Here is a 24515-nt window from a genome sequence, read left to right as displayed (position 1 = left end):
ACACATTACGCAACCTGAACAATACGTCTACATGACGTGTCAGTGACACATTACGCAACCTGAACAATACTTCTACATGACGTTTACGTGACACATTACGCAACCTGAACAATAGTCTACATGACGTGTACGTGACACATTACGCAACCTGAACAATAGTCTACATGACCTGTACGTGACACATTACGCAACCTGAACAATACGTCTACATGACGTGTCAGTGACACATTACGCAACCTGAACAATACTTCTACATGACGTTTACGTGACACATTACGCAACCTGAACAATAGTCTACATGACGTGTACGTGACACATTACACAACCTGAACAATAGTCTACATGACGTGTCAGTGACACATTACGCAACCTGAACAATACGTCTACATGACGTGTCAGTGACACATTACGCAACCTGAACAATACTTCTACATGACGTTTACGTGACACATTACGCAACCTGAACAATAGTCTACATGACGTGTACGTGACACATTACGCAACCTGAACAATAGTCTACATGACGTGTCAGTGACACATTACGCAACCTGAACAATACGTCTACATGACGTGTCAGTGACACATTACGCAACCTGAACAATACGTCTACATGACGTGTCAGTGACACATTACGCAACCTGAACAATACGTCTACATGACTTGTCATTGACACATTACGCAACCTGAACAATACATCTACATGACGTGTCATGTGACGTGAAGCATCGGCAGTTTGACGCCTTAGAAACAAACTTGTCTCCATTGACAGTCCATGTTAATTCATGGCGTTATTTTATGAAGCTAGGAAGATGTTAGGTGACTTGGTGAGAGGTATCAGTAGCTTCACAAGGCTTTATTCTGGCATGAATCACCCCCCATAGGCAGTAGTGCTACATAGTGTAACGAACCTGGGTTTATAAGCACGGAAATCGACTCTGCCTCACGAGCATGCTTTTTCAGCACAGTCGATAGTGCGCCGGGCTATAAGGTCGAGGGTTCGAGACCTGCTCCATGCTGTTTCATTACAATATGTATCCTACATAGACTAATAAAACGTGTTTGTGTGTGTATCCTGTAGCCTACAGTACATCCGATACTTGAAACTTGACAAAACGACTTTACATTTGTATATTTTAAAAACTTTTCCACAAGTTCAAATGTAAACTAACATTTATATTTTAAGGCAATTAAGTTAAATGGTTACTTGAATTACTAGGCATTTTCTGCCATCTGCTGGTGCCATTTAAAAACAACAAGCTGTGGTCATGGGATGACATGGGTGACAACAAGCCAGTGGCATGAGCGAAGATGGTAGATAGTTCACCAAGGCTGTTTACCACTGGGTGTGTAGACACCAATGCAATAGCAGCTGGGTCTGGTCTACTTAGTTCATTACCTTTCATTGAAGGAAAAAAACAGCGAGTGGGGTGTCTCACTTCCTCTTCTGTCTCTGGCAAGAGTTGTGTGTGGCACACACAAGGTCAAAAGTCCGCTACACCCATACATTTAGGGTGAACTGTTTAGGAACGAGCAGATAGTTATATGCATCAAATATACATGAATGTGCATTCTTTATAGATATAAAAACAAACATAGTTCTTAGCTCCATTTGTATCCTGACAGATAATGTACCATATCCTGATAGAAAATAATTGTAAAAAAAATATTTTGGAGGTGTGTCTCCCACACCATCATCAGCCACCTCTGATTATTGAGTTGTACTCTTTTATAAATGCTATACCCTATTCAACATTCTGAAATTTCTCTACTAAATCTCTTTTAAATCAGCTCGGTTGGAGTCCTGAGAACAAATCATTTCAATTTCAACTAAATACTATATTAAAACATGCTCTTTAAACCCATAAAAATGAAATTAATCAGATGACCCTCGACTAAAACAGTCTATGAATCGTAAAAAAGTAAATGTCACCGGCCGCTTGCGCCACCTTCATTATCATACGAGACCATGGGACTGACGTCAGAGACCTCTGTGAATTAAATAAACATTATCATACGAGAGACCATGGGACTGACGTCAGAGACCTCTGTGAATTAAATAAACATTATCATACGAGAGACCATGGGACTGATGTCAGAGACCTCTGTGAATTAAATAAACATTATCATACGAGAGACCATGGGACTGACGTCAGAGACCTCTGTGAATTAAATAAACATTATCATACGAGACCATGGGACTGATGTCAGAGACCTCTATTAATTAAATAAACATTATCATACGAGAGACCATGGGACTGACGTCAGAGACCTCTGTGAATTAAATAAACATTATCATACGAGAGACCATGGGACTGATGTCAGAGACCTCTGTGAATTAAATAAACATTATCATACGAGAGACCGTGGGACTGATGTCAGAGACCTCTATTAATTAAATAAACATTATCATACGAGAGACCATGGGACTGATGTCAGAGACCTCTATTAATTAAATAAACATTATCATACGAGAGACCATGGGACTGATGTCAGAGACCTCTGTGAATTAAATAAACATTATCATACGAGAGACCATGGGACTGATGTCAGAGACCTCTGTGAATTAAATAAACATTATCATACGAGAGACCATGGGACTGATGTCAGAGACCTCTGTGAATTAAATAAACATTATCATACGAGAGACCATGGGACTGACGTCAGAGACCTCTGTGAATTAAATAAACATTATCATACGAGAGACCATGGGACTGACGTCAGAGACCTCTGTGAATTAAATAAACATTATCATACGAGAGACCGTGGGACTGATGTCAGAGACCTCTGTGAATTAAATAAACATTATCATACGAGAGACCATGGGACTGATGTCAGAGACCTCTGTGAATTAAATAAACATTATCATACGAGACCATGGGACTGATGTCAGAGACCTCTATTAATTAAATAAACATTATCATACGAGAGACCATGGGACTGATGTCAGAGACCTCTGTGAATTAAATAAACAATTGCAAATGATGACGTACTTTTGTTGCAAAATGTTACCTTCTATGAACACACCCCGTCTGTCTCTAGAGTCTCAGCCAATGACTCAGCCAATGTTTCTTGGCCTATTTAGGATCCATAATCCATACAAATAGGAGGGTTTATAGCAGGGCTAGGCAAAAGTGAAATTCCCAAATATAACGTCTTGCTAGAACAAGCTTGGCCAGTGAGCAGTTTGAGTATCAATTAATGACCAATGGCAAATCCTTCACTGCCTTAAACTGACTTCAAATGTCATCTGAGCCAAGGGGCCTTCTGGAGCCGTAAATAAATACTTTATAGACAGGTAACTGCAAAATAATGGAAACACTTAAGTAAATGAGGGATACAAAGTGTATTGAAAGCAGGTGCTTCCACACAGGTGTGGTTCCTGAGTTAATTAGGCAATTAATATCCCATCATGCTCAGGGGCATGCATAAAAATGCTGGGCAGGCCATTACTCTGGCTATTATTTTGGTGACCATGGTGCCCCCATAGGATGACAATGCCCTCATCCACAGGGCACGAGTGGTCACTGAATGGTTTGATGAGCATGAAAATGATGTAAGCCATATGCGCCCTCCCCAAAATAAATAATCAAAATAATCCTCAACCATTTTGCACATACAGTAGCTACTTTATTGAGGAAAAGTGTACTTACTACGACTGTGATATGTGGTTGTCCCACCTTGATATCTTAAGATGAATGCACTGACTCTAAGTCAGACTGGATAAGAGCGTCTGCTAAATTACTCAAATGTAATGGCCGTCTCAGTCACCATATCACGATAGTGTCACCTCCCTCCAATAGAGTTCCAAAGACTTGTAGAATCTATGCCAAGACGCATTGAAGCTGTTCTGACTCGTGGTGCCCCGCGCCCCATTAAGACCATGTGTGTTGGTGTTTCCTTTATTTTGGCAGTTACCTGGATATCCATAACTTCAATTCTCATTTCCTTCTGCTGAATTAATGGACCATTTCAGGCCCAACATTGTATTGTAGGATGAATATCACAATTGATATCAGGGATAATGTTACATGTGTTATGTGATTTAATGTAAGAACAGCATGCATACATTTCTACATCAGCCCCAATGCAACTGAGGAATAGTCCAAATGATCCACCGCGAGACAACCTGACACCTGCTCCAGAGGAGTAACACTGACTAATATTCATAAACACCTCCATCCTCATGTAGGGTGTATGACCTATTAGGCTACAGGATATAACGCCCAACTAACTGCTTTCAATGCATTATGTAAAACAACAAAATCATATTGTACTGTGACCAGGGAGTCATGTGTTTGGATGGGTAGCCGAGGTGAGGGAGATAAATGCTATTCCATAAAGCCTGTAAGTCACGCAGTGAGTTGGTTGATTTAATGAAAGTGAAGTCACGTAGCAGGTTAATTAATTCATAAAATAAACAGTCAATTCTGTGCCCTAGTCTCTCCACCTGGTCCCCCTCCACAGGCAGATGAGCAGGGCGTTCTAAACACCTGGGCAAACCTGATTTACAGATTCAGTTAAACTAGTCAATCAACCCGCCGGGATCATAAAGCACATCTTTGCCCCCGACGCGTAGACCCACGACCCACGGTCCATTTTATAGTTCCCTATAACTCACCTGAGTGACTGGATGTTGATGTATCACACAGAGAGAGAGCGTTTGTGACATCAGATGGACCTATGGTAGTGTCACCCTATTGTGGTGACATGGGGTGGAGTGGGGGCAGTACATGGGGTATATAACCCTTTGGGGGAGAGAGTAGAGAGAAGATAACCCTCTCCAGACCTCAGGAGCACCCATCACCCACCCAGAAGACCCAGACACAACAGGCCCATGGAGATGATGTTTAACCTGCTCCTATCGTGGACCTTCCTGCTGGTAGCCACTGGACCGCTATTGGCACATCCCATCACAGACTCTGCAGAGATGCCCTACCCAGGTCCTGGTGAGTACCAGATCCACCCAATAGTTGTAGTATGAGGTTATTTGGCAGGGTAGTTCAATATTCACAGATGTAACTAAGGCCTGTGTGAGTTTTAATTACATTTCAATCTTGAGGATAAATAACAAACATATTGTAATCAGTGACCTTTTGTTCTGGTATAATTTCTTTGAGACCTAGTTGATCTGTCAACTTGTGGTTGTGTCTGAGAACTGAAGCAGTGTTAATATTGAATGTGTAATATGCAGTTTGATTATGGTGACATTGTTCCATACACTTTACACTATCAAAGTGTCGCTGCTACTTAAGTTATTTCTCATTAATCCCCATGGTTGGATTAAGATAAACACAATTGTAAGTGTTGACTGTGTATTCACTGTGTTCAGTATCCGTGGAGGATGGAGGAGCAGGTAGTCCAGACGAGCTGTCTTTCTCTGAGCTGACGTATCTTCCCCAAGTTGGCCCTGGACTCAGATACTCACCCCTACTGTCTGGAGATCTCAGCAGAGATGGTGAGATCACACAAACTAGTTGGTATTGTGCCTAAACAGTTACACCAAGAGAAGTATCACAACATATTCTCTCTCACCCTTTGTCTCTCTTAGGTCTCAGTGCAGCTGGACTACTCAAAAGGCAGATGAAGAGAGATGTGAGTTTTTAAACTAAATGATGATAAGAAGCATATATTAAGCTACTATCACATTTTGTTTTGGGAGTAGCGGTTCCAGGAAGCATGAACTACTACAGCGGCAATTGTTCTCTGTTTCAGGAGTGGCTGGAGAAACAGAGTCACCTCAACCCCTTCAGCCGCTTCTTTGGCATCAGGAAGCAGTCCAGGAAAAGAGGAGGTGCCTCAGAGTGCTTCTGGAAGTACTGTGTCTAACACAGTCAAGCATCCATAGAGAAATACATTCACACCATGCATTATGATGAAGAGATGTGGCTTGTGTGCAACCCCTCTCTTGCACACAACAAAGCATACACATGCGCACATATGTACATGCATGTTTTTATCCCTGTCCCACCTGTGTGTTTAAAATGTTCACTGTTTAATGTTACTGAGCAAACATGACCTGCATGAACAACTAAATGGCTGTGCTGTATATTAAATACAAATCAAATCTTCTACTTGGAAAAGCTCTCCGTTGGATGTCTGGTCCCAGGGGAATAATTCATTGAACTACCAAATGCATTTATGCAGTCTGTGATAAAATAAACATTGACATCTCTTCACGCAAAAAGACCACACGAAGAACATAATATAATGTCTACAGTCTTTATTTGAGTCATAAGGGGATGGGATTCATTGTAGAAGACATGCAAAGGAGTCGTACTGTTCACTGTAGGTCTGAGAAGCAGACATTTGGCAGATCCAATTTGTCAGAAAATGATACTGTGGTATAATCTCATTGTTTTGTAAGACAGTCCATCAACCCCGGACACCATTCATCCGCTCCATTGGAAAAGCAGGCAGATACTTTGTATTAGACTTTCTGGACAACGGAAAGTAGAGAGGTGAAGGGAAGAAGGGAGGGAGAGGAGAGAGAGTTCGAAGGAGAGAGAGTTCGAAGGAGAGAGAGATCGAAGGAGAGAGAGAGAGGAGAGAGAGAGAGTTAGAAGGAGAGAGAGAGTTAGAAGGAGAGAGAGAGTTAGGACAGAGAGAGGGGGAGAGAGAGTTAGAAGGAGAGAGAGAGTTAGAAGGAGAGAGAGAGTTAGAAGGAGAGAGAGAGTTAGAAGGAAAGAGAGTTTGAAGGAGAGAGAGAGAGTTAGAAGGAGAGAGAGAGCGTTAGAAGGAGAGAGAGTAAGGAGAGAGAGAGAGTTAGGAGAGAGAGAGAGTTAGAAGGAGAGAGAGTTAGGAGAGAGAGAGTTAGGAGAGAGAGAGAGAGTTAGAAGGAGAGAGAGTAAGGAGAGAGAGAGTTAGGAGAGAGAGTTAGAAGGAGAGAGAGAGCGTTAGAAGGAGAGAGAGTAAGGAGAGAGAGAGAGAGTTAGGAGAGAGAGAGAGTTAGGAGAGAGAGAGAGTTAGAAGGAGAGAGAGAGTTAGAAGGAGAGAGTTAGGAGAGAAAGAGTTAGAAGGAGAGAGTTAGGAAAGAGAGAGTTAGAAGGAGAGAGAGAGTTAGAAAGAGAGAGAGAGGAGAGAGAGAGTTAGAAGGAGAGAGAGAGTGAGGAGAGAATTAGGAGAGAATTAGGAGAGAGAGAGTTAGGAGAAAATTAGGAGAGAGAGAGAAGGAGAGATAGTTAGGAGGAAGTGAGAAAGAGAGAGAGAAATAGAGGAACAGAGAAACAGAGATCGTCTTCAACAGTAATTAAGATTGAACATTTTAATATACATGGTGTATGAAAATGAATTATCCTTATATTGACCACTTACAAGTGCACATTACATAATACTACAGTAATATTATTTCTAAATGTTGTTGTGTTTGTCTTTCTGACCTGCTGCTGCCTTGTTCAGCGTAAGGTCTGTTGTACATAGAGGCACCCATCCTTGGGAGATCTCTCTTCTCCAGCTCAGCACTGGGCCATGCCGCATTCTCTCTGGTTGTCTCCAGCATGGGCCCCTCTTCACCTCCTGGCACCCGATAACCCACTGACTGGAGGAGCTCCAAAAGCTAGCGGAGGGAGGGAGGGAGTACAGAAGGGAGGGAGAGAGTACAGAAGGGAGGGAGGGAGTACAGAAGGGAGGGAGAGAGCGAGGAAGGGAGGGAGAGAGCGAGGAAGGGAGGGAGTACAAAAGGGAGGGAGGGAGTACAGAAGGGAGGGAGGGAGTACAGAAGGGAGGGATGGAGTACAGAAGGGAGAGAGTACAGAAGGGAGGGAGGGAGTACAGAAGGGAGGGAGAGAGTACAGAAGGGAGGGAGAGAGTACAGAAGGGAGGGAGGGAGTACAGAAGGGAGGGAGAGAGTACAGAAGGGAGGGAGGGAGTACAGCAGGGAGGGAGAGAGTACAGAAGGGAGGGAGGGAGTACAGAAGGGAGGGAGAGAGTACAGAAGGGAGGGAGAGAGTACAGAAGGGAGGGAGGGAGTACAGAAGGGAGGGAGAGCGTACAGATGGGAGGGAGAGAGCGAGGAAGGGGATGCAAAAGAAAACATTAAATGACAGCGTGGGTCAGAAGTTCCTTGCCTAGGAAACATGTTTACACAAGCTAGCTACAGACGAGAATCTATTAAATGAAGCAGTTTATATAGATTAACCACCGTTGTCCCATGACTTGAGCCAGCAAGCTTATGGTTAATGTAATCCGTGTTCATAAACAAGATTTGAGTCAGGATAAACTCAGTCTCACCTCAATCAGAGTGTCTGAATCGGTCTGCAATGACTTGCAATCACACGTCCAGAGAGACAGCAACAAAAGTGTCAGTATTCCCACCTTCATCATCTCTCCTATGACACAGAGGACCATCTCAAATCCTTAGTCCTCACTACAACGTATAGGTTAAAAGGTATTCCCTATAGGCCTTCTAGCCTACCTAAGATCTGGGAATGAAGTACAATCAAATACATTCAGTAGATATAAGAACCCAACAAAGTCCTACCTTCTGAGTCACCTGTGTGTTGGTGATTATGTTACGGCGTTCCACTGAAGTTGAGTGAAGCCTCGGTACACCAACATTTGTTTTATAGTCTCCCCCTGAGCCTGCCCTGACCAATCCCTGATGCTTCTGGGTCTCCTCCACACTAAACCACTGTCTTGCATCATAACCGTTTGATTACATTGATTATTTGTACTGCACTGTTGAGGGAGCTTGCAAGTAAGCATATTGCTACGTTGTTTATAACTGCTGTAAACTGTGTGCATGAAGAATAGATTTTGATTTGATAACCCCCAGGCAAGTGATCTCTCAGCCCCTCACTGCTCTGCTGACGTGACACTGTACCTGCCGCATCCCCCATTAATCTACAGCAGACAGAAAGAAGAAACACGTACACAGGAAGGCCATTCCAACGAAGGTAGAGCCTTTTCATATTTTAAGTAGAAATTAGGCACCAATATTGAATTTAAAAGCCTGTTATAGTCAATGAAGTGCCCTTTAATAAAGACCACATGGAGAATTCAATAAATCAGAATTCAGCAGTTTTACATGTCCCTCCATGCACCTTCATTGTAAATGTCCCTCCATGCACCCTCATTGTAAATGTCCCTCCATGCACCCTCATTGTAAATGTCCCTCCATGCACCCTCATTGTAAATGTCCCTCCATGCACCCTCATTGTAAATGTCCCTCCGTGCACCCTCATTGTAAATGTCCCTCCGTGCACCCTCATTGTAAATGTCCCTCCGTGCACCCTCATTGTAAATGTCCCTCCGTGCACCCTCATTGTAAATGTCCCTCCATGCACCCTCATTGTAAATGTCCCTCCATGCACCCTCATTGTAAATGTCCCTCCGTGCACCCTCATTGTAAATGTCCCTCCGTGCACCCTCATTGTAAATGTCCCTCCGTGCACCCTCATTGTAAATGCACCCTCATTGTAAATCATTGTAAATGTCCCTCCGTGCACCCATTGTAAATTGTAAATGTGCACCCTCATTGTAAATGTCCCTCCATGCACCCTCATTGTAAATGTCCCTCCATGCACCCTCATTGTAAATGTCCCTCCATGCACCCTCATTGTAAATGTCCCTCCGTGCACCCTCATTGTAAATGTCCCTGTGGACCCTCATTGTAAATGTCCCTCCGTGCACCCTCATTGTAAATGTCCCTCCGTGCACCCTCATTGTAAATGTCCTCCGTGCACCCTCATTGTAAATGTCCCTCCGTGCACCCTCATTGTAAATGTCCTCCGTGCACCCTCATTGTAAATGTCCTCCGTGCACCCTCATTGTAAATGTCCCTCCATGCACCCTCATTGTAAAATGCACCCTCATTGTAAATGTCCCTCCGTGCACCCTCATTGTAAATGTCCCTCCGTGCACCCTCATTGTAAATGTCCTCCGTGCACCCTCATTGTAAATGTCCCTCCGTGCACCCTCATTGTAAATGTCCCTCCGTGCACCCTCATTGTAAATGTCCCTCCGTGCACCCTCATTGTAAATGTCCCTCCGTGCACCCTCATTGTAAATGTCCCTCCGTGCACCCTCATTGTAAATGTCCCTCCGTGCACCCTCATTGTAAATGTCCCTCCGTGCACCCTCATTGTAAATTGTAAATGTCCTCCGTGCACCCTCATTGTAAATGTCCCTCCGTGCACCCTCATTGTAAATGTGCACCCTCATTGTAAATGTCCCTCCGTGCACCCTCATTGTAAATGTCCCTCCGTGCACCCTCATTGTAAATGTCCCTCCGTGCACCCTCATTGTAAATGTCCCTCCGTGCACCCTCATTGTAAAGCCCTAGATATTTAGTTTAAAAAAGACCCGTCCCTTATTTTAAGGTCACCCCTGTTACATGAACTGGGCTCTCGTTTTAATATGGTGAAACTATTCCTTTACATTTTATTTTTCCAAATTAACATCTAATAGTCAAATCATAGTGTAGATGCAGGCAAGCTGTTTCTACTCTTTTTGAAAATGTTCTGGTGTTTTGTGGTGGAGAACTGAGTGTTATCCATTGATAGAGAGGCTAGAAATGTTCTGGTGTTTTGTGGTGGAGAACTGAGTGTTATCCATTGATAGAGAGGCTAGAAATGTTCTGGTGTTTTGTGGTGGAGAACTGAGTGTTATCCATTGATAGAGAGGCTAGAAATGTTCTGGTGTCTTGTGGTGGAGAACTGAGTGTTATCCATTGATAGAGAGGCTAGAAATGTTCTGGTGTTTTGTGGTGGAGAACTGAGTGTTATCCATTGATAGAGGCTAGAAATGTTCTGGTGTTTTGTGGTGGAGAACTGAGTGTTATCCATTGATAGAGATTGATAGATGTTTTAACAATGTTTTTTTGTGAAGCTTGCAATTGAACATTGCCCCTCCTTGTTGCACACAACAAGTATCAATTTCCCCTGTCATAAGATGAAATCGTCAACCCTGTTACGGTCAACCCTGTTACGGTCAACCCTGTTACGGTCAACTATTATTGGCTCTTAATAGTCACTCGCTATAGTATATATATTTTTATTTAGATGGGAAAACATGTTTTCTATGAAGTTGAACATGTGCTCTTTACGACAGAATGTTACAATTTGTGTAGATGACGTTTCCCCCCCAAGTTACACATCTCAAAAGGTACTGAGTTGGTGGAACGACCCAGCAGCTGCCAACTGCCTACTCTCCTTCTCCATCCCAGACTGAAGAACTGCAGTCATCAGTAGTGACATTGATAATAATAATAATTTGGTGGGCGCTTATATTTGTCCTATTTCACACATGTACTAGTGTGTATTAATACTCATGTGTGTATTGGAAATGTGTTCTTTGCGTATCCTAACTCACTGAGACACATTGACTGTGACTATGATATGACTGTACTACAGCAGTGGCTCAGAATTTAGAATTACATTAAGTTGGACCTCTGGATCAGTTAGTCCACTCAGCTTTGATCCAATGACTAGCTTTACTGCCTGGGCGGGACAGTATCTGAGGTAACTGTGTCTGTGAGGATGCTTTGTCAACAGCGATGCCCTTTGAGTTCGAATACCGCAGGCGTTTTTATTGCCAAATTCAAATTTACTGAATAGGAGAATGCCCTTAATGGGTGTAAAGTGAGTATCAGATAGCCAGAATTGCATTATTAATGATATTACCCATTACATGTGAATTGATTGCCCCCCATCTATCTTCAGAGCTTGTGCTGTTATGTGACCTAAACTGGGACATGCTTAACACCCCGGCCATCCTACAGTCTAAGCTTGATGCCCTCAATCTCACACAAATGATCAATGAACCTACCAGGTATAACCCCAAATTCATAAACACGGGCACCCTCATAGATATCATCCTAGCCAACCTGCCCTCCAAATACACCTCTGTTGTCTTCAACCAGGATCTCAGTGATCACTGCCTCATTGCCTGCGTCCGCAATGGGTCTGCAGTCATACGACCACCCCTCATCACTGTCAAACGCTCCCTAAAACACTTCAGCGAGCAGGCCTTTCTAATCGACCTGGCCCGGGTATCCTGGAAGGATATTGACCTCTTTCCATCAGTAGAGGATGCCTGGTTATTCTTTAAAAGTGCCTTCCTCGCCATCTTAAATAAGCATGCCCCATTCAAAAAATGTAGAACCAGGAACAGACATAGCCCTTGGTTCACTCCAGACCTGACTGCCCTTGAACAGCACAAAAACATCCTGTGGCGTACTGCATTAGCATCAGATAGCCCCTGCGATATGCAACTTTTCAGGAAAATTAGGAACCAATATACACAGGCAGTTAGGAAAGCAAAGGCTAGCTTTTTGGAACAGAAATGTGCAAGCTGTAGCACAAACTCCAAAAAGTTATGGGACACCATAAAGTCCATGGAGAATAAGAGCACCTCCTCCCAGCTGCCCACTGCACTGAGGCTAGGAAACACTGTCACCACCGATAAATCCGCAATAATTGAACATTTCAATAAGCATTTATCTACGGCTGGCCATGCTTTCCACCTGGCTACCCCTACCCCAGTCAACAACCCTGCCCCCCCACAGCAACTTGTCCAAGCCTCCCCCATTTCTCCTTCACCCAAATCCAGATAGCTGATGTTCTGAAAGAACTGCAAAATCTGGACCCCTACAAATCAGCCGGGCTAGACAATCTGGACCCTCTCTTTCTAAAATGATCCGCCAAAATTGTTCAACCTCTCTTTCGTATCATCTGAGATTCCCAAAGATTAGAAAGCTGCTGTGGTCATCCAACCTCTTCAAAGGGGGAGACACTCTAGACAAAAACTGCTATAGACCTATATCTATCCTACCCTGCCTTTCTAAGGTCTTCGAAAGCCAAGTTAACAAACAGATCACCGACCATTTCGAATCCCACCGTACCTTCTCCGAATGCAATCTGGTTTCCGAGCTGGTTATGGGTGTACCTCAGCCACGCTCAAGGTCCTAAATGATATCATAACCGCCATCGATAAGAGACAATACTGTGCAGCTGTATTCATCGACCTGGCCAAGGCTTTCGACTCTGTCAATCACCACATTCTTATTGGCAGACTCAACAGCCTTGGTTTCTCAAATGACTCCCTCGCCTGGTTCACCAACTACTTCTCAGACAGAGTTCAATTTGTCAAATCGGAGAGCCTGCTGTCCGGACCTCTGGCAGTCTCTATGGGGGTGCCACAGGGTTCAATCATTGGGCGACTCTTTTCTCTGTATACATCAATGATGTCGCTCTTGCTGCTAGTGATTCTCTGATCCACCTCTAAGCAGACGACACCATTCTGTATACTTCTGGCCTGTTACATTCTGACCTTAGTTCCTTTGTTTTGTATTTTGTTTTAGTCTGGTCAGGGCGTGAGTTGGGTGGGTTGTCTATGTTAGTTTGTCGATTTTCTATTTATGTGTTTGGCCTGGTATGGTTCTCAATCAGAGACAGCTGTCAATCGTTGTCCCTGATTGAGAACCATATTTAGGTAGCCTGTTTTCCATTGTGTTTTGTGGGTGGTTGTTTCCTGTTTAGTGTTTTTGTTTCACCTTTCAGGACTGTTTGTTTGTCGTGTTGGTTGTTTTGTCTAGTGTTGCATATTTCATTAAATAATATGAACACTTACCACGCTGCACCTTGGTCCTCCTCTCCTTCCCCAGACGGCCCTTCTTTGGCCACTGTGTTAACTAACCTCCAGATGAGCTTCAATGCCATACAACTCTCCTTCCGTGGCCTCCAACTGCTATTAAATGCAAGTAAAACTAAATGCATGCTTTTCAACCGATCGCTGCACACATGTGCCCGTCCGTTCAGCATCACTACTCTGGATGGTTCTGACTTATGTGGACAACTACAAATACCTAGATGTCTGGCTAGACTGTAAACTCTCCTTCCAGACTCACATTAAGCATGTCCAATCCAAAAGTAAATCTAAAATTGGCTTCCTATTTCGCAACACAGCATCGATCACTCATGCTGCCAAACATACCCTCGTAAAACTGACTATCCTGGCGATCATTGACTTTGGCGATGTCAATTACAAAATAGCCTCCAACACTCTACTCAGCAAATTGGATGCAGTCTATCACAGTGCATTCCGTTTTGTCACCAAAAGCCCCATATACTACCCACCACTGCGACCTGTATGCTCTCGTTGGCTGGCCCTCGCTTCATATTCGTTGCCAAACCCACTGGCTCCAGGTCATCTATAAGTCTTTGCTAGGTAAAGCCCTGCCTTACCTCAGCTCACTGGTCACCATAGCAGCACCCACCCGTAGCACGTGCCCCAGCAGGTATATTTCACTGGTCACCCCCTAAGCCAATTCCTCCTTCGGCCGCCTTTCCTTCCAGTTCTCTGCTGCCAATGACTGGAACGAACTGCAAAAATCACTGAAGCTGGAGACTCATATCTCCCTCACTAGCTTTAAGCACCAGCTGCCAGAGCAGCTCACAGTTCACTGCACCTGTACATAGCTCATCTGTAAATAGCCCATCCAACTACCTCATCCCCATACTATTTTGCTCCTTTGAACCCCAGTATCTCTGCTTGCACACTCATCTTCTGCACCTCTATCACTCCAGTGTTTAATTGCTATATTGCAATTATTTTGCCACTATGGCCTACTTATTGCCTTACCTCCCTTGTCCTACTGCATTTGCACACATTGTATATAGACTTTTCTACTGTATTATTGACTGTATGTTTGGATATTCCATGTGTAACTCTGTGTTGTTGTTTGTGTCGCACTGCTTTGCTTTATCTTGGCCAGTTGTAAGTGAGAACTTGTTCTAGTCTACCTGGTTAAATAAAGGTGAAATAAATACAGAAGTAAAAAACTTACAACAGTGCATGTACAATTTGTACAATTTCAACTTATAGCACTAAACCTATACAGCGTTAACATAGAGCAACTGGTAGGCAGCAGATTGGCTGTGGGTTATTACAACAAAATGTGGCTATAGTCCAGGCATTGATGCACTGGATGATACAGTAGAAGAACAAGGAGGCAAAATCACACTTTGTTAGAGTTTTCTTCATTTTTTATTTTTTTTAATTATTTTACAGCAGAAAGAATATAAAGCATTCAGAAAACATCTTCCATATTTTAAGGGCATTTCAAAACGTTTTGCATGGCTTCAGCAGCTTTTTTTTTTAACATATCCATCGAGTCAGTGACGCTTGTACATGCACAATTACACAAATAAAAGTTACCAACAAGAAAGAGGGGGAAGAAAAAAGGAGAGAAAGCAAAACACAAAAGGGGAAACGAAAATAAGGAGTGGGTGAAATAATAGGGGAAGGAAAGAAAGAGAGGGTCACATAACAGGGAAAGACCGAGAGGAAGACAGTTATAGAGGAGAGGAAAATAGCTCTAACACTAGTTCACATGCAAAGTGTCAAGGACCCACGACTTTGTATTAAAGCAGGGCCATTTTTTTCTTCTTGGTTTGGAATTGATGAAAACGTGCAGTTCGGTAAAGGGTGCCATACAATTGCTGTCCATAAACTACTGAATGCTTGTCTTGCAATACTGGCATTTGCATAAGAGTACGTCGACTACATGTGTCCAATCATTTTTATCTTCACTAGGTCTATAGGTCTCCACAAAATAATGCTTATTGCTCTGTGTCCACAAGTGGAAAAGGTTGTGAGATGGTTTCTGCTCTGTTGTCTTGATGTGCCTACCTTTCAGTAGTTTGAGTGCATTGACAAAGGAAGAGGAGGAGATACCGTCCAGTCCCTCAGGTCAATTAGCAGAGTGTAATGAAGGTAATAAAATCCATACGAAGTGCCTGTTATAGCCTACTTGTCATACCATCCAGAAGATGCCCATACCTGAAGGGCTTTTTTTTAAACCGTCCCTATAAGATCTGGTCATCTTCAACTACCCCAACGTACGTCTCAGGAAGACCTCATCTTCAACTACCCCAACGTACGTCTCAGGGAGACCTCATCTTCAACTACCCCAACGTACGTCTCAGGAAGACCTCATCTTTAACTACCCCAACGTACGTCTCAGGAAGACCTCATCTTCAACTACCCCAACGTACGTCTCAGGAAGACCTCATCTTCAACTACCCCAACGTACGTCTCAGGAAGACCTCATCTTCAACTACCCCAACGTACGTCTCAGGAAGACCTCATCTTCAACTACCCCAACGTACGTCTCAGGAAGACCTCATCTTCAACTACCCCAACGTACGTCTCAGGAAGACCTCATCTTCAACTACCCCAACGTATGTCTCAGGAAGACCTCATCTTCAACTACCCCAACGTACGTCTCAGGGAGACCTCATCTTCAACTACCCCAACGTACGTCTCAGGAAGACCTCATCTTCAACTACCCCAACGTACGTCTCAGGAAGACCTCATCTTCAACTACCCAAACGTACGTCTCAGGGAGACCTCATCTTCAACTACCCCAACGTACGTCTCAGGAAGACCTCATCTTTAACTACCCCAACGTACGTCTCAGGAAGACCTCATCTTCAACTACCCCAACGTACGTCTCAGGAAGACCTCATCTTCAACTACCCCAACGTACGTCTCAGGAAGACCTCATCTTCAACTACCCCAACGTACATCTCAGGAAGACCTCATCTTCAACTACCCCAACGTACGTCTCAGGAAGACCTCATCTTCAACTACCCCAACGTACGTCTCAGGAAGACCTCATCTTCAACTACCCCAACGTACGTCTCAGGAAGACCTCATCTTCAACTACCCCAACGTACGTCTCAGGAAGACCTCATCTTCAACTACCCCAACGTACGTCTCAGGAAGACCTCATTCAGATGTTACATCATGTCATCATCCATATCTTAACTGAGATTAAATGTTGTATAACTGAGAATAGCTTTATAGACTATTTGAAGCTGTGTGTGATGTTATGACATAACCATAGATTCACACAGCAAGTCCTTGTTTTAATGAGAACCATCAAGCCAGAGGAGGTCAAAGGTTAAAGTGTTACTAGACTCATAAGCATAGTCTATAAAAGAAAGGTAAGCATTTACGTAAGACTTTAAGCCCTAGTGTCCCATAATGCCTACAAATTAATTTGTCAGAGCTGTAGCCAAGACAGAAACAATTGACCATACGGTCAATTGTGATGAGCTTGTCCTAATTATAATTATCTATACTACAATTACTTGTATCCCCTAGTTCTGTTATCGTGCCATTACGTCTCTCCTCAGCTCACCTTACTTACTTGAGAGGAAATGGATACCAATAATGCATCCAGGATCAGTAGCAATTTGCCTGTTTTATCCAGAAAGCTCTGTATCCTATTTCAAAAGTGTGTCCTCTCTCTACACTGAATCACCATCAATGTCCTGCTCCACTTCCTCCTCCCCATTTTGGCACCCTGAGTAAAATACAGAAGGGAGGTGAGCGGTTCTCTAGGACTAGGAGCAGGCTAGGAAAATAACACAATGATGAGCTCTCTCTGCTGAACTGTGTACAAGTGAGACTGACTATGCCCTGACATATCTGGATGTGTGCAGTGCAATGTACTGTCGCCTGCGTGTGTGTGTGTCTGTGTGTTGTTGCCTCGTAAAATACTTGCGGTATACTGTTGGTTTGGGAGCACACTATTTTTTAGATCCAAATTAATAAAAATGAATAAATGAATTTTTAAAAACTTGCTTCTAGAAAAACTTGCCCTCATGCTACCCCAAGAAACATGGTCAGTAAATACTGCAGATTGATCATAGTTTGTATTTTTAGGATTCTTCTCTGCCTTTCAATCAACTGCCCTCCATCTTTCAGAGTTCTGTGACACGTCATACAAACGTTCTTCGCTTTACAGAACAGTCTTTTACAAGTCTATCTGACTACCGATTTTAGAAAAATAAGCATGCTTTGGGTGCAGTTCAGTCACCCAGTTAACTATTTTACCCATGCAAGCATAATAAAACCTTCCCGTATTGCCACAGCAGTGCATTAGCTGGCATTCTTACCACTATCTGAATGATGAATGCAAGGCAATAAAACCACAAAAGTTATGGAATGGAATTCTCATGGTTTCAACAGGCAGTTCCAATAGAAAATAAAAAGGCTGAGAATGTTGACAAGACGGAATGCATTGCGTGGGGATACTGAGTTGGTTAAGGGAAGACTGTCACCGGACTGAATTTAGTGATGGATTTTGGATTGATATATGGTATGATACTTGATATACAGTAGTCCTAAAGAATGATGGATTCAGGTGATCTTTTTCTCTCCAAAGCCATGTTTTTCTCCTTAGGTACAGTACATCGCATGCTTCCTGACATTGGCTTTGTGCGATCAATCGGGATATGATTAGGCACTTTCTACATAAACACTCTGAAAATAGGTTTACATATCAAGTCTCTGTGAAATAAACACAACCATACAGAGAAATAAACCCAGCAGTATATAATAATTCAAAACAGAACAGATAACAGGGTCTGAGACGAAATTCAGCCAGTTAAACAACAAAACATAATTGTCCAATGGCATCACACCTTGTTTGAATAATGAACAGCATCACTTCAATGCCACCTGGTTGTTTTGATATGAATATAATATATTTCAGCAGAACTGCAGAAACCAGCAGACTATTGTATAGTATATATCATGGACTCACAGATCAAATCAACTGGTATCAATGTTTCTGTTCCCACCACTCACATTTCATTTCATAATCTTTCAAACACGGTCCTCTGGTGCATCTTGTAACATTTACAGGTTTATAGATCCCTCACTTTTGCTCATTGACTTGGCTGTGCTGATCCATAATTGGTCATATGTTTCACTATAATCTATGCATCACTGTTTAATTGTGTTATTTTTAGCACCTTAGATTGTTTAAACAAGTGTTCCTCCTGTAAGTAAATTACCAATTTACTTTTACAAAGAATGCCAGCCGAGAGACGCTACACATGTACCTCGTTCACTGTGGCCACATTACATTCTGACAAAGAATAATTCTGGTCTGTCCAGACCCTGACAGCCTTAGTCAAGTTAAGCCTCCAGCCCACACTTAGAAAAAAGTATTGTCTTGTGTCAGCAGTTTGATACGTTGATCTAGTCTATTTCAGGGTTTCCCAAACTCGGTCCAAAGCTCAATGATTTAATAATCAAAGCTCAATGAAAGCTCAATGATTTAATAATCAACGCTCAATGATTTAATAATCAAAGCTCAATGATTTAATAATCAAAGCTCAATGATTTAATAATCAAAGCTCAATGATTTAATAATCAAAGCTCAATGATTTAATAATCAAAGCTCAATGATTTAATAATCAACACTCAATGATGTCATCACCTGTGCGTTGTCCTATTAAACAAATTATGATTTAATAAATCAAAGCTCAATGATTTAATAATCAACGCTCAATGATTTAATAATCAACGCTCAATGATTTAATAATCAAAGCTCAATGATGTCATCACCTGTGCGTTGTCCTATTAAACAAATTATGATTTAATAAATCAAAGCTCAATGATTTAATAATCAACGCTCAATGATTTAATAAATCAAAGCTCAATGATTTAATAATCAACGCTCAATGATTTAATAATCAAAGCTCAATGATTTAATAATCAACACTCAATGATGTCATCACCTGTGCGTTGTCCTATTAAACAAATTATGATTTAATAAATCAAAGCTCAATGATTTAATAATCAACGCTCAATGATTTAATAATCAACGCTCAATGATTTAATAATCAAAGCTCAATGATGTCATCACCTGTGCGTTGTCCTATTAAACAAATTATGATTTAATAATCAAAGCTCGATGATGTCATCACCTGTGTGTTGTCCTATTAAATAAATTATGATTTAATAATCAAAGCTCGATGATGTCATCACCTGTGCGTTGTCCTATTAAATAAATTATGATTTAATAATCAAAGCTCGATGATGTCATCTCCTGTGTGTTGTCCTATTAAATAAATTATGGTTTAATATATATATTTTATTTATTTATTTAACCTTTATTTAACTAGGCAAGTCAGTTAAGAACAAATTCAGGGGCAGAACGACAGATCTTTACCTTGTCAGCTCGGGGATTCCATCTAGCAACCTTTGGGTTACTGGCCCAACGAACTAAACCACTAGGCCACCTATTAAACAAATGTTAAATCAACCTCAATTATAAAAATAAAAACAACAGGGCTGAGATTCACATGGACAAGGCTGCCATTTTACAATCCTTATATGAAGACAATCCATACAAACATGCACACTAACAACGCAATCCCTCTTTCTCATACAGTAGGCTTTTTTGCACTTAAAATGTTACTGACCAGTGATCCCTGTGTATTTGGTGATGATGGCAAAACAGTTTGGGTTGTTCTGACATGTGATAACAGAAGAGAAATGAGAGACTTAAAAGTTGCTGTAGAAATATTTCTCCCTCTACAATGTGTACCTCTATCTGTGATCCTCTGCCAGTCGGGATGGGACCTTGTGGTCTTTAATGCTAGTGTCTATTTCATTGTATGATTATCTGTTCTGCTAAGATTAACTTCATTCTCTTGTTAAGCAATATAGCATTCACATTACTTGGCACCATTGGCAAAAGATTCTTGGTAGCCCAAAACAAAAATGTAAACATAAACATTGTCTTAAGATAATTTTGCAGATTTCTCCTAACTCTAAATACGTTATCTTTTTTAAAAGTTTTTAGCATTTGCAATAATGTCATGCTTTAGCAAAATGTTTATTCCAAGAACAATCAAAATAAAATAAAATACTCTTATAGTGAAATACTTTTAATAATTTTACAGAGCATAGCCACTACTGCTTTTGTTGAGTGTTTTTAACCTTTGTTCATGTTTTTCATGCACATAGCTCATTTTTATCCCAGGTATTTACACTATATACAATCAATACAACCATACTTCTTAGGCATTCAAACAAAACTATACAAATATTCTGTTTTTGTCTCATACCTGTTTTTGACCCCTTTTTAATGAATAAAATAATATATTTCTAAAATACAATCCCCTTTGGGTAAATGTTTTTCCCTACCTTCAGCCTTCTTTATATACAGAAACTGCTCAATTGTCAAAAATATGGATTTGTCTAACCCCTTTTTTGGGACTAGCTTAGGGACCCCTCAAAGAATCTCTAAGACGTCAAGGCAATGTATGTGATCTTCCCCTCAAAAGCCCTCACAGGCCCTGAAGTTCATTTAAAATGTATGTGATCTTCCCCTCAAAAGCCCTCACAGGCCCTGAAGTTCATTTAAAATGTATGTGATCTTCCCCTCAAAAGCCCTCACAGGCCCTGAAGTTCATTTAAAATGAACAACAATAACCTTCATGACTGTAATCATTACAACACAAAAGAGGCAAGTTTTCTTTCTTTTTAGAATACTGAGGAAACAAATGAAATAAGGCGACAGAAAAAGGAAAGATGAGGATGTAGGTATAATCTCAGGAACTAGAGGGTATGACTCTTGGGAGAATAGGTTGGTACATGGGCCACTCAGTTGCATTTGAACATGAAGACAAAAGCAAAACATTGAAATTCAGAGAATACAGACCTAACTTCCAGCACACAGGTGAAGACTTCCACCCATAGGCATGCATATTTGATCAAATCGACAACACAGAATTTTGAAGAGACAAGTCAGTTGTAAATCGGTCATGGGCATGAGCACAAAACAGATTCAAGCAAAGAGGAATAGAAAAGAGAATAAAATAATAATATAAAAATAAGAAGAAGAATTGTAATTCCATTGAATCCCCCTATCCCTTGCCTTACAGTACATAACCCCTCCAAACCTAGATTACAAAAAAAGCCAGTGTTTTAATAAGCCCCACCCATTTCTGCTCACACCCCTCCTACATTCATATGTAACCCCACCCCTTTGGACTGACTGGCGGGGTAGAGCACAGCGTAACAGGAAGGGTAATTTTGATCTATTTACCATACTAGTTACCATACTGAATGTATTCATCTAACTGTCGACAGGGAGTGTATGTGTGCAAATGGATCAATGGATTACCGAGATTTTTTGGTTCATTAAGTTACATTTTTTTCTTCTTCAAATGGAATAATCAGTCACTTAAAAAAATATGAAATACAATTACAGCCAAGTCCCAAATGTGTTTCTGCTTCTGTCATGTTTCCTTCTGTTCTGGCCGGCATCTGCCCCCATCCTTGGCGTCTTGTCCTCTTCCTTTGATCCACAGGGACCTTTTCAGACATGTCCAGCATTCCTCTTCCTTTACCGTCTTAAACCTAGACTCCGATACTCCCAAAAAGACTAAACAATCCATGAAAAAGTGCAAAAAATGCCATGAAGCAAATGTTCTGCCCCCCACAGCTTCTTCCCCTTAGTTTCTAATTCTACACTCTGCAACATAAACCACGTCAGAGGGAAAAGATAAAGGTGAAAAATGCTGTTGTTAGAAGTAGAAGTAGAGTCAGCCACGCTGCCGTAGTAGTAGTAATAATAATCGCAGTGTTTTCACTGAACTGTTTTCTTTTCTTCTTCTCTTGAAAAATGTTTTGGGTATAAAGGGACAAAGAAAACAGGAAGAGTCAGGAGGAGAGTGATGTCACATTGTGAGGGGGCTCTTCTGAAGGTTTTCATGTTCCTTGGCCCTTTTCAATTCGTTCACTCTGAAACACAGACAGAGAGACAGAAGTCATTTAAACAGGGGTCTATGACCGCCAACACAGATCACTTCTCACAGGATGATTCTGTACTCTGTCTCAAACCATTCCCGAGAGAGAGACAGATAGGACACCTTTCCCGAGAGACAGACAGATAGGACACCTTTCCCAAGTGAGAGAGAGACAGATAGGACACCTTTCCCAAGAGAGAGAGAGACAGATAGGACACCTTTCCCGAGAGAGACAGATAGGACACCTTTCCCAAGAGAGAGACAGATAGGACACCTTTACCGAGAGAGAGACAGATAGGACACCTTTCCCAAGAGAGAGACAGATAGGACACCTTTCCCAAGAGAGAGACAGATAGGACACCTTTCCTGAGAGAGACAGAGAGATGAAGATCGACATAGCCCTTGTCAACGGGACCTGGTGCTGATTTGGAAAGAAAACATTGATCAATCTTTATTTTAACTGGATCTCATCTAGTCTAAATGATTCTTCTAAATCACTGCGTCTTATGGCTCACTGAACCCATTCCTTCAGTACTTGATATTCTAATAGGTCAACTAACTTTGAAACTTGAGAATGGTTCTTAAAGCATTTGGATTTACTTTTAAACTCTTGAGAATATAATGTGATTGAAAAAAGGTCTCTTGATAATTAAACTCTCCAAAACTAATCTCAGGAGAGGAAACAGGAGTCCCTTGACAAGTCCACCAAATATTTGCTGGGCTGAAAGAGACCCTCAAGGTAGGCAGAGATCTACTAATTGGTTTGTATTTGGAATATTGCTATGCACCAAATAAATGACTATATTACTCAAGAATTGTGTGTCAATTAATTTAATCAGTGGAATGTATTATTGTGTCTATCACTAAATGATGAACTACAAACACAATTGAAAATTGAAGGCATTTAATTTGTGAAAGAGGTGAAAATGTATTAAGACTACAATAGTCTAACCAAACTTGTACTGCATTTGTATTGGGAACTGACATTACCTTGGCATTCCACTTGTGAACCATGTCCAAACTGAGCCAGAGCCAAACACTACATTATACCCCAGCATGTACAATAGACTCAATAGATCTGACTGTAAGTCACAAGCCAATTACTGTTCCATATCATAATTAATAGACACTTGCCCTGTGGTAATTGTACTACTGACTACAACACTGGGATTGGTGTATATTCTCTGACTCCCTTCGGTCTCTATACTGCTTCTGAGAGAGCTTTTTCCCTCGTAGGTAAACAGGATGAGTGGACAATGAGTGGACAATGCAGTCCATTTGACATGAGTTTATACATGCACAGTGGGGCAAAAAAGTATTTAGTCAGCCACCAATTGTGCAAGTTCTCCCACTTAAAAAAATGAGAGGCCTGTAATTTTCATCATAGGTACACTTCAACTATGACAGACAAAATGAGAAAATAAATCTAGAAAATCACATAGTAGGATTTTTTATGAATTTATTTGCAAATTATGGTGGAAAATAAGTATTTGGTCAATAACAAAAGTTAATCTCAATACTTTGTTATATACCCTTTGTTGGCAATGGCAGAGGTCAAATGTTTTCCGTAAGTCTTCACAAGGTTTTCACATACTGTTGCTGGTATTTTGGCCCATTCCTCCATGCAGATCTCCTCTAGAGAAGTGATGTTTTGGGGCTGTTGCTGGGCAACACGGACTTTCAACTCCCTCCAAAGATTTTCTATGGGGTTGAGATTTGGAGACTGGCTAGGCCACTCCAGGACGTTGAAATGCTTCTTACGAAGCCACTCCTTCGTTGCCCGGGCGGTGTGTTTGGGATCATTGTCATGCTGAAAGACCCAGTCACGTTGCATCTTCAATGCCCTTGCTGATGGAAGGAGGTTTTCACTCAAAATCTCACGATACATGGCCCCATTCATTCTTTCCTTTACACGGATCAGTCATACCTGGTCCCTTTGCAGAAAAACAGCCCCAAAGC

At 41.7% G+C, this 24515-nt stretch overlaps 2 protein-coding genes and 1 long non-coding RNA gene across 3 annotated transcripts in view; 1 reads left to right on the top strand and 2 right to left on the bottom strand.

Moving 5' to 3' along the window:
- The first annotated feature begins 4840 nt into the window (after positions 1–4840).
- LOC115119276 (urotensin-2-like) lies at positions 4841–5826 on the top strand. Its single transcript, XM_029648049.1, has 4 exons — positions 4841–4946; positions 5330–5455; positions 5549–5592; positions 5713–5826. Exons 1-4 carry the CDS (start codon positions 4841–4843, stop codon positions 5824–5826), a joined length of 390 nt encoding a protein of 129 aa, XP_029503909.1.
- Positions 5827–6205: 379 nt separating this feature from the next.
- Positions 6206–8541, bottom strand: LOC135572354 (uncharacterized). The gene is made up of 4 exons (XR_010464236.1): positions 8477–8541; positions 8227–8324; positions 7377–7552; positions 6206–6436 (listed from the first exon to the last, which is right to left on the bottom strand). It is a non-coding gene; the product is annotated as an uncharacterized LOC135572354 (long non-coding RNA).
- An 11215-nt stretch (positions 8542–19756) lies between these two features.
- Positions 19757–24515, bottom strand: part of LOC115119279 (calmodulin-binding transcription activator 1-like) — a 727371-nt gene continuing 722612 nt past the window's right edge. Inside the window, exon 24 of the mRNA XM_065020792.1 lies at positions 19757–22551. Coding sequence (XP_064876864.1) covers positions 22519–22551 — 33 coding nt within the window. The 3' untranslated portion in view covers positions 19757–22518. The remainder of the gene's footprint in view (positions 22552–24515) is intronic.

This window comes from Oncorhynchus nerka, linkage group LG7, assembly GCF_034236695.1.
Source record: "Oncorhynchus nerka isolate Pitt River linkage group LG7, Oner_Uvic_2.0, whole genome shotgun sequence".
Lineage (NCBI taxonomy): Eukaryota > Metazoa > Chordata > Actinopteri > Salmoniformes > Salmonidae > Oncorhynchus > Oncorhynchus nerka.
This window is presented reverse-complemented; position numbering and strand designations above follow the sequence as displayed.